We start from the raw sequence: 12,582 nt of genomic DNA on the forward strand, positions 1-12,582 counted from the left end.
AAGTATATTGCATTAGAATCAAAGCCAAGTATAATCTTTCGATTAAACATAAAGATGAAAGAGAAAAACAGAGCAGTCATTGCATAAACATTCCATCTAAACAGGCTGTGCACACTCAGGAAAAAAATGCAGAATTACTAAAGATTCAGTATCTCCTATGCAAAAGAAAAAAGCAGAGTGCTGGAAGTATGTGTTTGTGGCGTGTTGTGATTAGCTTAAAACCAATAGCCAATCGATGTGTGTATTCATAATTCAAAATTTTTAGGGCTTATATTAATATCCTCTATATAAATATTTTGTACATTTGTTCAAGACTGACAGCTTTTTTTAAGCCTATAAAGCTACTAAGCTGATTTTATTTTTAAAAATTCATATGTAAAACCCACTAAACAATTTTAAGGATAATTGGAACATAATACATAACTTATCAAATAAGTGGAGCACAAAACATACAGCAGTGCTACCTAAGGCTAAGATCTCCACAGTCTTCCTTTATCTGATGGATACCCAGTGCTGTTTTGTTACACAATTTCCTTCTAGCATAGGGATTAAAGTGAGCGATTACCAAGTAAGAGAAATGCTTAAAAAAAAACCCAAACCAACACCACACATACATAAAAAACCAAAACACATGAAAAATAAAACACATCACAACAGAAAAAGCCCAAACATTTGCCCTGTTACCACCATCCCACTCGGTTTTCAAGTGCTTCCCTTGAGCTGTGCTGGACAGGGACAAGAGCACAAACCCAGCTGGCGCGTGGGATGGGCAGGCTTCCACAAGCTGCTTGCTGCTTCATGAAGTCAGGTCCCTGCACCCCTGCCCACCCCATGGCCTGACAGCAGCCATGGGGCCTTGCTGGCATGTCCCACAGGACAAGGGAGCCCACCAAAGGGAACAAGGAATAAGCGGCCACCGAGCACCTCCCACGTGCAAACTATGACCTTACCCATTTGCAAAAGCATGTGCTAGGAAGACATTGCGATAGGAAGAAACAAGCAACTGACACAAGACATGGGGCAACCAACCCTTCTGATCTTGGCCAGGAGAGAAATCCCAGGGCAGTCCCAGCAGTTTACATGGTTCTGAGCTCAGATGACAGCACTGAAAGAACACTTAGCTTAGAATCAGACTGATTTTCCTGCCAGAGAAGATAAAAAACGCTGCAGTCCAGATACTGCAGGGCAACACAATGAAGACTGCAATCACACCCACAAGCTCACATAGCTCCTGCTCTCCTACGCTCCTCAGTCACAGCCAGGGACTGTGAGCCAGACACACTAGAGCAATATTTTCAACTCATAGATTCTCGTTTAACCACTCAATATATCTGTTCAACAACCGGTGCCCTACAGCTAGCTCCGCTGGACCAGAGACAAACATGATCGCTCCATGAAAGGCGTCCTTGATGTGATCGTGTGTGACAGGAACACCTGCTGCCTGGAGGCGCCTGGCATACATGACTCCATCGTCCCGTAAAACGTCGTGCTCGCAGGTGAGGATATAGGTGAGGGGCAGCCGGTGCAGCTGGGCATCACTCACCAGCAATGGGGCTGCCCTCCGATCCAGAAATCCTGGGTACTTCTGTGCAAGCTCAGAGCTGCCATAGGTGGGACTGCTGTAAACATGATCTTTCTTCAGCTCTTCAGGCAGCAAATTGCTCCAGTTTACAAACTGAAACAAGTGGCTCGATTCGACCGGGACATGCCTGTTGGAGGCCATCGCTTCCCTGAGGGATGAATCAGAAGTAAAATACTCACTCCAGAACTTGACCATGAGTGACTTGGGTAAAATGAGCTTGTTTTTGTTTTCTTGGTAAGACGGCAAATTTAGGTCAAGGGTTTGAAGAGCAGGGTAAATCAAAGCTTGGGCTTTGAGTTTAGTTTCCACTTCAGTGTCCTCTAACAGCTGTAGAAGAAAACAGAAGTAAATACAAAAAGTCATTTTATAAAATAAGTCATTCATCCAAAAGACATTCTGTCACTTGTCCCACACTGGCAGAAGATCTTAAAAGTAAGGAATTAACACACATTTTACAGCATAAGCAAAATAAAATCATTAATAAACCCAGGATATATTGGTTTAAAGACATTCTAAATTCATAGGCAGGTCACCTAAAACAGTACGTTGTCTTAAAAATTCTCAAACACCAAATATAATTTCATTTTCTTTCTTATGCTGAAGGATAACAATATTTGGGAAATATTCTTTTTGAAGCACTGATGTCTTCTGAAGTAGTAACAAATGCTTTTTCTATAACTATAGAAAATTTCTATTCTTATAGCTTAAAAATTGCAGGTTTCTGCAGATCATTTAATCATTTCATACAATTTAGAGCTTATCCATTTGGTTTTCTAACACTGAGGTGTTAGAACTCAAACAGCTACATTTTTGTGCATTTTAGACATGTGAAAAATAAAACGTGATGAATTGAACACTGACATTTCTTCTATCATTTTTCTCTCTTCACTAATAAATTTCCACCTTCTTCCTCATCTTTTGCCTTCAGTGTTCACAGCAAATTCATGACCTTTCCGAGAGAGATGCACTACAATCCAATTAACTTCTCAAAAGAGCAACAGCATCATGCTGACTTTATTTAATAAACCTGAGAAAGAAGCGCAAAAGGCACTGAAGCATGTGTCAAATGATACTGGAACATTTAGACTTTCTTTTTTTTTTTTTTTTTGGCTGCCATTTACATCTAAGTCCAAATGCTAAAATTCCCTTTTCAAACAGCATACTTAAAGCAGTCAAAATGTGCTTAAGGACAGAGTGATATATGCCCCAATTATAGGGCAGAGAGGCCTTTTTTTAGGGTATAAAGGTTTGGAGGACATGATAGCATCAAAGCTACTTTGATGTTATTAAATGGCTTGAGTAAACATGCTTGTCTGGCAACTCAGAGCCCCCACTGACAGCCCGCAGACTGCAACATCCCAGGTATACAGACCATGAGACACATTTGAGAGGTGCACTTGTTTTGAGCAGAGGTTTTTGTTAGCCTTTTGTAAGTTTTCATGAAACAACAACAAAAAAAATTTTTTTGAGTTAGCAAACCAGGTTTTTGGGGGGTTTTGGTTTTGGGGTTTTTTGTTTGGTTTTTACCTGTTGTGCCACAGCTGCAGCTAAATTGCCACCTGCACTGTCTCCTGCAACACAGACCCGCTCTGGGTCCACCTCATACTGGGAGAGGATGCTGCTCTGGAGGAAGAACTTCGTTACGGAATACACATCTTCAAACTGAACAGGAAAATGGTATTTAGGTGCCAACCTGTAACTGTTAGAGGCAAGGAGAACTGTGTTACTCCCTACTATTAATAATTAATAGGCTTGCTAACATCTGCCCCAGTTGATGACTGTTTATTATTTTCTGTGCCCAGAGACATAGGAACTATCTATCTGTCCCGGAGGACCCAATATTTTATTACCCACCCAACTTCATAAAGCAATATCCAGAATAACCATCAACCACAATTCGCCACTGCAACCTCGACAGGTTCCATTATGAATAGCTTTAAAGCTAGCAGGAAAGCACTTCGGGGAAAAAAAAAAAATATTGCAAAATTAGACTAATTGAAATAGATTAATTTATTCCAAACCCTCAACCCATCTAGAAGGAGAGTATCTCTTACCTGACTGATACCACGACAGCATTTAGCCTGTTTGAAGTCCACCTTGTCAGATGATCATAGGATTTCATGCCTGAAATTAAATGAGTCAGAACCACAGACTGGTTGGAGTGGGAAGGGACCTCTGGAGATCACCCAGTCCAGCCCCGGCTAAAGCAGGCTCTCCTAGAACAGGCTGCACAGGATTGTGTCCAGGTGGGTTTAGAACACCTCCAGAGAAGGAGACTGCACAGCCTCTCTGGGCAGCCTGCCCCAGTGCTCTGCCACCCTCGCCTTATAATATACCCCAGTACATTTGGGAACAGGCACATGCACAACAGCATTTTCCTCTTCGCAGAAGCTTTCAGGTGACTTTCCAAAACCCCCACCTGGGTTTAAGCAGTGAAATACCCATTCTCCAACCCTTTCTGCAGTGACTCCCATAAAACAAAAGACAACACTGAACACAAGCTATTGAGATCTTTTGTACAGACCCTGGTACGGACAGAGAAGAGCTTACCTGCCTGTCCTAGGCACCATCCTCCACCATGGAAGTAGATGACTGCCCTTCTCAGCCCATCAGACGCCTTTTGGGGCAGGTACAGACGGACAGCAATGTTGCTGAACTCTGTGTCTATCACTGTAACGTTTTCATCAGACATGGGCGCAACGTACTCTGCAGCTGTGATCAGCATCAGAACTTCCATGTAGTGCATCAGACCCAGCCGATCAGCAACCTCAGCCTAAAGCCCAAGACAAGGGGAAACAGCACTTTAAGAGAAAGTGAGGCTGCATTTAGATTTCCGTAAAGCCACTTGATACTGTGTATGAGTGTGTAAAGCTGCCGTAGAAGGTGCTAAGCCAAATGCTGCTGACTCTGAGGAGTTGCTGTCTCACTCTGTCATGCTGTCCAGCCTGCACTCTTCAGCTCCCTCACCTCCCATTGCTGCGTGTGAGGCTCAGCAGCAGCGGCTGGAAGACAGCCCAGGGCACACCACCGCTTCTCATTGCTAAGACAACTAGAAGCGCAGGCACAGAAGATAATAAGGATGCAACAGAGGGTGTGGAAGAAAGCAGAATCAGCTGAACTGTCCTGACACCCAGCAGGAGGGTCTGCTCAATGAGTCAGACCACCTCATCTTTCCAGTTACCACAAAATCAAATAATAGTGCTCCTGTGGTGAACTCCAAAAACAAAAGCAGCCAGTACTTTCAGGCTGCCAAGGACGCTGGTGGCACAAACACAAGGATATAGCAATTTGACTTCAAGCTCCACAATAATTTCTAATGATCTGTTCCATCCCAAACCCTCAACCAAAGAGCACCAATTAGAGACAAGTACCTTTACATTATTAAAAGGAAATATTTTCTCTAATTTGAGATGTTAAAGGCAGAAGTATTTTGCCACTTTACCACAGTCTTGCTCCATTTAACTTGTTCAGTTTACATGTAACAGTTCCATTAGTTACAAAACTCTCTGTCTCTCTATGTAACCAGTGCTCCTACTGAATGGCAGGAGAGTTGAGCCCTGTTCATTGTCCCTTCCACGTGGTCGGCTGAGACAAAGTTTCCTCACACTGCATGTACCACTACACCTTCCAAAGCGATTTCCTGCTCCATCATCCCTGATGAGGATGCAGCTTTGTCCGAACCATCCATATCCTTTCCTTACATTGGTTTGATACTTCACATTAAAAAGCTAAAAATAACCCTGCCACCAACATTCAGATTTCCACCAGCAAGGCAGGTCCCTGTTGAGTGAACCGACAGAAGTACAGCTCTGGTGTGGCATGGCTGCAGTCGCCCAGCACTGGCTCCAGCCCAGCTGAGGACGATCCCAGTGGCTCCCTGGCCTGGAGAGACTCTCCGTGGGACCAGGAGGAACATCCTCCAGGAGGGGAAATAAGGATGAAGCTAATCAGGATCTCTGCCTGCCTGGTAAATGCATTAACATATGGATCTTAATAAAACACCCATAGGGTTAACTTTTTTGAAAGGGTCTTTTCCTCAGAAATCTTGAGGTACAGCAGCACTGAAGCCCCAGCCCTGCACAGCGCTCCAAGGGGAGAGAACAGGGGAGGCCACTGATACCCCAGGCGTCATCAGTGCCCCTGGCAGAGTTACACAACAGGCAGAGGAAAACTTTCCCAAGGGGCTCCACAGAAATTCCCTGACAGAAGTGGTGTGGTTCAGGGAGTTCAGAACCAAGTATTTGCCAACTTTTAATACTATTAAAACAACTTCCTTTTAAATCCATGTTTTAAACATTTATTATGAAATTTTATGGTTCTGCATTAGTTTACAATTATTCTAAGATGTGAAATAAAGTGAAAACAAAAAAACAAACCCTAGCAAGTAAACCTGCAGGTGAAATACAAGTTCCAAAGTTTAGTATTTGTGACCTTTGGCACTCTGACACCATGACAATTTATGATGATCAAAGAATTTCAGAATCCCTTTCACTCACAGGCTATTTTTAATCCTCGAACACAGAACTTTTTTTAAAAAAATTGTGTTGGCTTTCATTATATGGAATCTTTGGTACACAAGAGTGGACCCAAGAGAAAACATTTCTAAAGGCATTTGCTACAGACCATGCTAGAAATGGAGACCCTAACAGCTCCTTCCAAAACCAGCAGCTCCCAAAGGGAGCATCACGTTCCCTCATAGCTGCCTTGGGGGAATTGTGACAAGTACAGACGTGACCAGTGTTTGCTTATACATAAGTCTCAGTGGCTCTTTCTCCCTTTTTCCCTCTTATACTGGATCAAACTGTGTTGAAACAAACTCACTTCTCACATTGCTTTTAAGAGATTTGAAATGTATTCTAAAGCCATATTCAAAATCTGTAATAGACAACAAAATTACATAAGAGAACAAATTCACAATGATTGGAAGGAAAATAAAGCTTTCTTTTTCTATACTGTGAAAGATAGTGTAAATACCTATTTAAACAAAAATTCAGCCACATTAGAGATCAAGTGTGGGTAGAGTATGATCTCAGCTGTGTGAAATGCCAGCAATGCAAGGAACCCCCATCACGTGTAGCCTCATTAAAGCACAGTATGCTGTGGTGTTGGACCTCCTTGCAGCTAGAAAGTAAAAATAGGACGGACTGCATGATCTGGGAGCATTTTGTTATGTAATTCCTAATGATATATTAAGAAATAGCTTGCAGGAGGGTAGTTGGTTTGGGTTTTAGATGAAAGATGTTAAGAATACAACTTTAAATTTCCTTGAAAGCCATTTGCCAGTTTACTTTCAGCAAGTCAGATAAGAACTTAGATATCTAGTTCATTTCAAGCAAAATTGGAAGAAATTTCAAACTAATTTGCATATACCTTTTCAGTTTAATGTGCACCACTTGTGCATATTCTAGTTAAACACACAAAAAATTAAGAGCTGACACTGATAAAAAAAGCACTGGTCTAAATTTCAGGGCACGGTACAAGTCTTTGAATAGGCATAAACAATCCTGAAATTGCACTGATAGAACCTAGACCAGAACTCTTGGTTTAGAAGATAACTGACTTACCAACAGGCCTAAGTTTATTCATCTGGTTGGAATTTTTCAGTAAAACAAACGCTTTTGTGACTGTTCCTAGCACAGTGTTGATGTCTCAGAGGAAAGCGCATTGGGAAATGCCCAACATTGCCATCAGGGTGGCTGGCTCAAGCGCGCAGGCACACAGGTCCTCAGCACTTCACATGGGTTGTTCCCACAGCAGTCCCCGTGTCAGCGCCCTGCCTGCACCCAGGTGCCGCGGGGACAGTGTGGGCGTTGTGCCACAGAGCTGACCACGGCTTCTGCACCTTGGCTTCTTCGTAACAGCCTCCAGAGACGGGACATGACCCAACTTCCCACACAAGGCTCTTAACAGCCTCATCACAAAGCAATAGATAGGATTAAGTAGTAAACCCAAGTCCTTACATGTTTTCTGAAGGTGAAAAGCAGATTAAACTCCAAGCAGGCTTTTTAGCAAGAAATAAAATAGCTTTTTATTATATATAGAACCTACCAGAAGTTTAGCTTTTCAAGAGATGCTTTATTCTTCCCAGGAAGAATTCATGCATGCACGTGCAAAAAATGCCACATATTAATTGATCACCACTTGAAAAGTGTAACATGTTGCATTCAGGGACTGGTGGTGTAACTTGTACAATCTAACCCTGCTTGTGATATTTTTTTTTTCCTGTAAATTAAATTTAAATCAACTATTTAACTATCTTCTATATATAACCTACTTTTTCAGAAGTTAGAAGAAATGTGAACACTGGTAAGACCTCACTGACAATACTTGACAGTGACTGGCACCATATTTAAGAGTCACCTCTGAAGGCTTGGACCAAGCGATGCTGGGAGCTCTGCCAAGCACTGTGCTTTGGAATGGAGACCAAGACAAATGGGCAGGAACTGGCACACTGCGCAGAAGGAAAATGCAGGTCCTTGTCATAAGCTCAGTGAAGACAAACACACACATGCCAAAATTGCATCATTTGATCCACAGTGATTACACAGTTTACATAAATATTTCTCAGCTGTTGTATTTTCCCTGAGGATTATCATCTTGGAAAAATAAATATATAGGTCAAAACAAGCCTTGCTGTAATTCCACTGAGCTTGTCAAACTCCCCCACATTGGGACGAATTCCTTCAGCTTCAGGACCAGGGCTTTTCAATACTCTCAGAGCTGTTTTTTCCACAAGCGGACTTTTTACATCGTGGAAGACCACTGGCCACTGCCTGTGGTTCAAGGCCACTATCATAGAAAAACACAAGGAAATCACACCCTCATCTGAAAAGTCTCATTGTCACCGATCTGAGATTACTGCATGTTATGGGGTAAGAGGAAAACCAACCACTTTGGGGTGTTGAGCTCCTTGTGCTTTGGAAAGTGTTTTCACAGTCAATTTCCCTGTCTTCTCTAAGGGGAGCATGGCAGCAAGGACAAAACACCCCAAAACCCAGTTATGAGGAAGGGAGCCCTGGCAGGCAGGGTGCAGGCAGAGTGCCTGGCACTGCTTTTAGCAGCTTATTTATCTGAACGGGCAATAAATCAAGTGGAAGTACCCCGCCAGGTGAAGGTCTATATCAGCTGAACACGAACCCTGGCAGCTCATGAGCAGGGCTGTAAAGGGCTCAAATGCAGATTTCGCCACTTCTGAGGAGCTCAGCCAAGGGCAGAGGAAGCTTTGAGAGGTTTCCACAGAACTGCAGCCAGGCGAGCATTCCACTAGGAAGATGCCGTATTGCATTTCTTACTTCCTCCATGCGTTTTATCTTAGCCTGCACACATATGGTGCTTCCTGAAAATACACAAATAATTTTGTGCTTACAGAAACTGGCTGGCTTATTCTTAGAGGCTATTCCCCACTAGACAGCATGTAGACGCAAGGCATTATAATGTAAAGATGCAAACAGGGACATGCCTAGCCTCCCTTCTGCAACGAGATGGGCATGAACAGCCCCTTCAGCATCCCATGGGCCGGGCACACCGGTGAAACCAAGCATGGCCGCAATCCCCTGCAAGCTAACCCAGACGAGCCTCCGACTGGCTTTGGGAGCCCCTCAGCACTCACTGCCATGCCCAGCAGAGACCTGGAAAACAGCCTGGCACAGGCACACAGGTTTTATTCAAAAGAGTTACTAATCCAGTCCTTTTTTTCAGGACTGCACCATTAAATCTTTTCTAACTTTATAGCCATAGTTACAGTAAGTTTAATGCTTGATTTCAGATACTACTGTCCTTTACTTAGTATATCACCATATACATACTATATATGTATGTATGACACTTATATTGCTGTAACTCTATTAGCCATAAAGGCACTGAGAACACCCTCTGCTCCGTAGCTCTCTCCCCCCTGCCAGCCCCACACCGAGCCCAGCACCAGACTCACCAGATGCCCTATGGCCCTGAAGCTAGCCGTGATGAGCATCAGTTTCCAGGGCTCCTCAAAGTCCTCAGGGATGGGGGTGTAGACATAGTAAGCAAGGAGGACAGAGGCAAGGAAGAGGCAGAGCAGCTTGGCTCCCATGTCTGCAGGCACAGCTCCTCCCAGGCTGACTGGATTAAACGCTCTCACTGACTAACAGCTACAAACTGGCACGCTTGCACAGGGCAAAGTTAATCCCATGGTTTGTTTGTGTCCTGGCCAGGAGGCAATTTCTTATCCAATCACCTGGGGCAGAGGTTATGCTGCCATGCAGCTCCTGAGAAAATTTATTTCTTCAGCAAGGTGTTCAGCCACCCAGTCCAAGCTGGCACTTCAACCCCAGATTAAACGTCAAGGCTCCTACACGCCCATCACCCCCGCCTCCTGCATTTGGCAAGACAGCCAGGAGGAGGGGTCAGGAGGAAAAAGGCAGTTGAAAAATAAGGAACAGAAAGTGTGTAACCTGTGAACTGAGGGCTGCCGAGAGGTGACAGTCAAATACGAAAAGATGCATTGAGTATTCAGGAGCTATTAGCTGCTGCTCCATAACACAGCTATTCAAACACAGCCCAGCTTACAGATACCCAACAGCATCAGACCACAGGCAATAACAAGCACCTCCTGCTTTGGCAAAGCACACCCTTCATTTTGTACTAACACACCAAACCAGCTGTGCAATAATAGGTTTAGCAGAAAAAAAACCAAACAAAAAACCCAAAAAAACAAACACCTAAATCTTTTACAGGGCAAGGCTTCTGGTTAATATTTGAAAGACCATATTTAATTGCCATTATTCTCAGGATTAAGAGATCTATGCATCTCCCAGAGGCGACCACTCCTGCCCACAGTGGACTCCAACAGGTAACAGTAATCCCACTAAGAAAACAGTACAAACACAGGCACACACAAAGGAGAAGGGGTAAAAAAACCACCTGCAGCACCAAGAATCCTGCTTTAGAGATAAACTGAAAAGGTAAAAAGCTCAATTCAAATTTGAGTTATTTCTTTTGCTGAAGTTTTTACCCACTGCAAAGAAGCACCGCCAGTTGTTCTCTCACACTGAGTAGCCCCTGGGGATGGAGCATCCTTTGGAGGACCAGCAAGCACAAAGCTCATGTAAGGCTTTAGTCAATCTTTCAAATATTTCTTTATTTAAGTTCTGGGCACCTCCAAAGTATTCAAGTGTTTTGAAAATCAAGCTGTTCTATCCCTCCTCAGCCCAGAATGGGACACCCTGTCCTCCCTTATTGGTCCTTCTGCAGCACAACAGCTGATCAAAGCCCAACAGTCTTGACACTGCTCCAACAAAAACAAGAGACAACGCTCCTCTGTGACCACTTTGCCTATCCCAGAGGCCAGTGCCAGGTGCTGGGGAAAGGGGCAGATGGATCCAGCCCAATGGAGGAGTGCTTGCCTTGGCCCCACGTCCCCAGTCCAGGCAGCAGCAAGGCTGTGTTCCCAGCAGGCACACACACACCAAAATGTATGGACACACGGATCAGCCAACCCCATCTTCTCTTTTCTACAGCTCAGATCACCCATTTCTCAGGGGCTGGCTTTGGAGGCTGCAAGGCAAAAGGCAGATAAAGAGGCAGGTTTCAGGAAAGAGGGGACAAGATGACACAGCCTGGTGAAGAGGAACAGAGGATGAGCCCTGTCCTCCCCCTGTCCCAATACAAGCTCTCAGGACAGCTTGCTCTGCACAACCACTGTTTTGGCACTGGCAGACAGCATTAAGGAAGACATAGCCAGACCTGGAACTACTACAAAATTAGTTCTTTATGTTTTTGCACTTCAGGAATGTTTTACCCTCCTCTCGCAAGCCAATCTCCAGCTGAAGCATGGCTGTGCAGTTACAGCACGTACCATGCACCATCCTTGTGCCGCGTTCACCTTTGACTTAGGCAAGGGCTCACAGTGCTCAGCCTTCAGATACCAACATCTTATCTCCCGGCAGAGCCAGCCCTCCCAGCAAACTGCCACAGCAACCCACCCTGACACACATCGGTACTGATGAGAGAGAATAATGAATTGAATTCACTGTTTACCTAAGGCAATCCTAAAGCAACAACTTCAATATGGAAATGCCCAAATTGTGCCAACGTTATTAGAGCTCTTTCAGTACAAAGGACCAGCTCAGACAGCACAAGACCACTTTCAAACAGTGGATGCGGTGCCAAAGGAGACATGTGAACACTAAAATCCAGATCAATCCCATGCCGTAGTTACCCTTTGCGTTACACCCCAATGTCTAGCCTCCACACTGGGGCTGCTTTTCAGAGCCCTGCACCAGCACTCACCACTGCCAGTTGGCTGTTGCAACTCATACTTTCCTGCTATCTACTGCTTTTTAAAGCAAACAAACCACATTTTTCTGCTCTTGCTACATATAGCGTACCAACAAGAGTGTCACACAGCATACCCTCCTTCCTATCTTCTGAATTTTCATATATTCCAAGCTACTGGTGTTTCAGAAAATAAGGAAAGAAAATTAATGTAAACTTAAGTGGACTAAAGCCAGGGTTAAAACTGCAATGGAAAGAAGAGCAGGCAGAGTGTAGCCCTGCCTAGGGCCAGCAGCCCCTGCAGCCATGTGCTCCATGACACAGAGGATCAAGGTCACTTCTGCCTGTAACCACATACTGCACAGCCATGGGAAGACTTGCATGAACTAGCTTAGACACTGACCTGCTACTTAATAAGTCAGCCCTGCTAAAAATAAGTATTGTGACAGAAAACTGAGTTTTTCAGGCTGTGGTTTGTAAGGAAGAAATATGCGGGAGTATAACTTACATGTTTGTAACAGCAATGTCTCTCTACATCTCTTCCACTTCTTACACTCTGACAGCATTACTGTGAAAAGAATCATCCAGGTCAACCAAATTCTGCCCAAGCAGACACCTGGGAAACTAATTGCTTTGGGAAAACACACCAGGAAATAAGCCTCTTCAAAGCAGAAAGCATTTGCAAGGCTGTCCAGCAAAAAAACAGTATTGTCTAGCCTAAATGGGAAATAATTTAGTACAACCAGGTT

The 12,582-nt window shown here is 44.0% G+C and overlaps 1 protein-coding gene across 1 annotated transcript; it reads right to left on the reverse strand.

Moving 5' to 3' along the window:
* Positions 1–12: 12 nt before the first annotated feature.
* Positions 13–9,768, reverse strand: LOC119156682 (arylacetamide deacetylase-like). The gene is made up of 5 exons (XM_037406841.1): positions 9,513–9,768; positions 4,133–4,355; positions 3,637–3,706; positions 3,110–3,281; positions 13–1,909 (listed from the first exon to the last, which is right to left on the reverse strand). The coding sequence occupies exons 1-5, from the start codon at positions 9,648–9,650 to the stop codon at positions 1,301–1,303; spliced, it is 1,212 nt and encodes a 403-aa protein (XP_037262738.1). The 5' UTR covers positions 9,651–9,768; the 3' UTR covers positions 13–1,300.
* Positions 9,769–12,582: the final 2,814 nt, after the last annotated feature.

The sequence above is a fragment of the Falco rusticolus genome, chromosome 13 (genome assembly GCF_015220075.1).
Source record: "Falco rusticolus isolate bFalRus1 chromosome 13, bFalRus1.pri, whole genome shotgun sequence".
Lineage (NCBI taxonomy): Eukaryota > Metazoa > Chordata > Aves > Falconiformes > Falconidae > Falco > Falco rusticolus.